Source organism: Acanthamoeba castellanii, assembly GCF_000313135.1.
Source record: "Acanthamoeba castellanii str. Neff unplaced genomic scaffold scf7180000084722, whole genome shotgun sequence".
NCBI classification, from domain to species: domain Eukaryota; phylum Discosea; order Longamoebia; family Acanthamoebidae; genus Acanthamoeba; species Acanthamoeba castellanii.
Genome location: NW_004457490.1, coordinates 96,336 through 97,066, shown reverse-complemented (window position 1 = coordinate 97,066; position 731 = coordinate 96,336). Strand labels below are relative to the sequence as shown.

Genomic DNA, 731 nt, shown 5'->3' with positions numbered 1-731 from the left:
GAGGACAACTACACGCTGATGGCGTGGATCAACCTCAACATGATCAACGACGGACGCATCATCGACAAGGCCTCTGCTGGCAAAATCGACGGATACGCATTCGATGTGCGCCACGCCTCCGAAGGCAGGGGAGTCGTCAGGTACGTACACGACACATTACACGACGCACACAAGGCACACAACGCACACGACGCAACACGACACACGACACGGCACATATGTCGCCTAAGGCTCATAGCTCGATGATGACTCGCCACCCAGGCTGTGCGCTGCCGGCAGTTGCTTCACAGGCGGCAGGCGCCTTCTGCGAGGCGTCTGGTACCACGTGGCGGTCACCTTCCGTAATGCGAACGAAGGCGTTCGCTTTTATATCAACGGTACGGTACCGCACATATATGTGCACATGCTTTTGCGCTTAACATATCCACATTTATATAACATATAAACAGTTTTATAAATGTATATATATAGAAATTCACTTATCTCGTGCGTGTGTGCAGGGCGGCTCGACAAGATAGCGACTCCGAGCGCCCCGACGGCCAACAATTCGTATCCCATCAAGATCGGCCACCCATCGAACCACTACAGTACAATTACTATTCTTATTCTTTTTGTTGTTCTTTTCTTTTTTGTTGCCACCATCTGGCGCCGTGTGTGAGTTGAACTCTCCTCTCATTGTCTGTCGGCAGATGGATGGAGAACGGTGCACAAGGGCGGCGTGTTTGATGGTC

General features: G+C 51.6%; 1 protein-coding gene across 1 annotated transcript in view; it reads right to left on the bottom strand.

The window, feature by feature from the left end:
- The window catches only part of ACA1_155060 (uncharacterized protein), a gene marked incomplete at both ends in the record, with an annotated part of 1,749 nt that extends 1,513 nt beyond the window's left edge, over positions 1-236 (bottom strand). The window contains one exon of the mRNA XM_004340551.1: positions 217-236. Coding sequence (XP_004340599.1) covers positions 217-236 — 20 coding nt within the window. The remainder of the gene's footprint in view (positions 1-216) is intronic.
- Between the last annotated feature and the right edge of the window lie 495 nt (positions 237-731).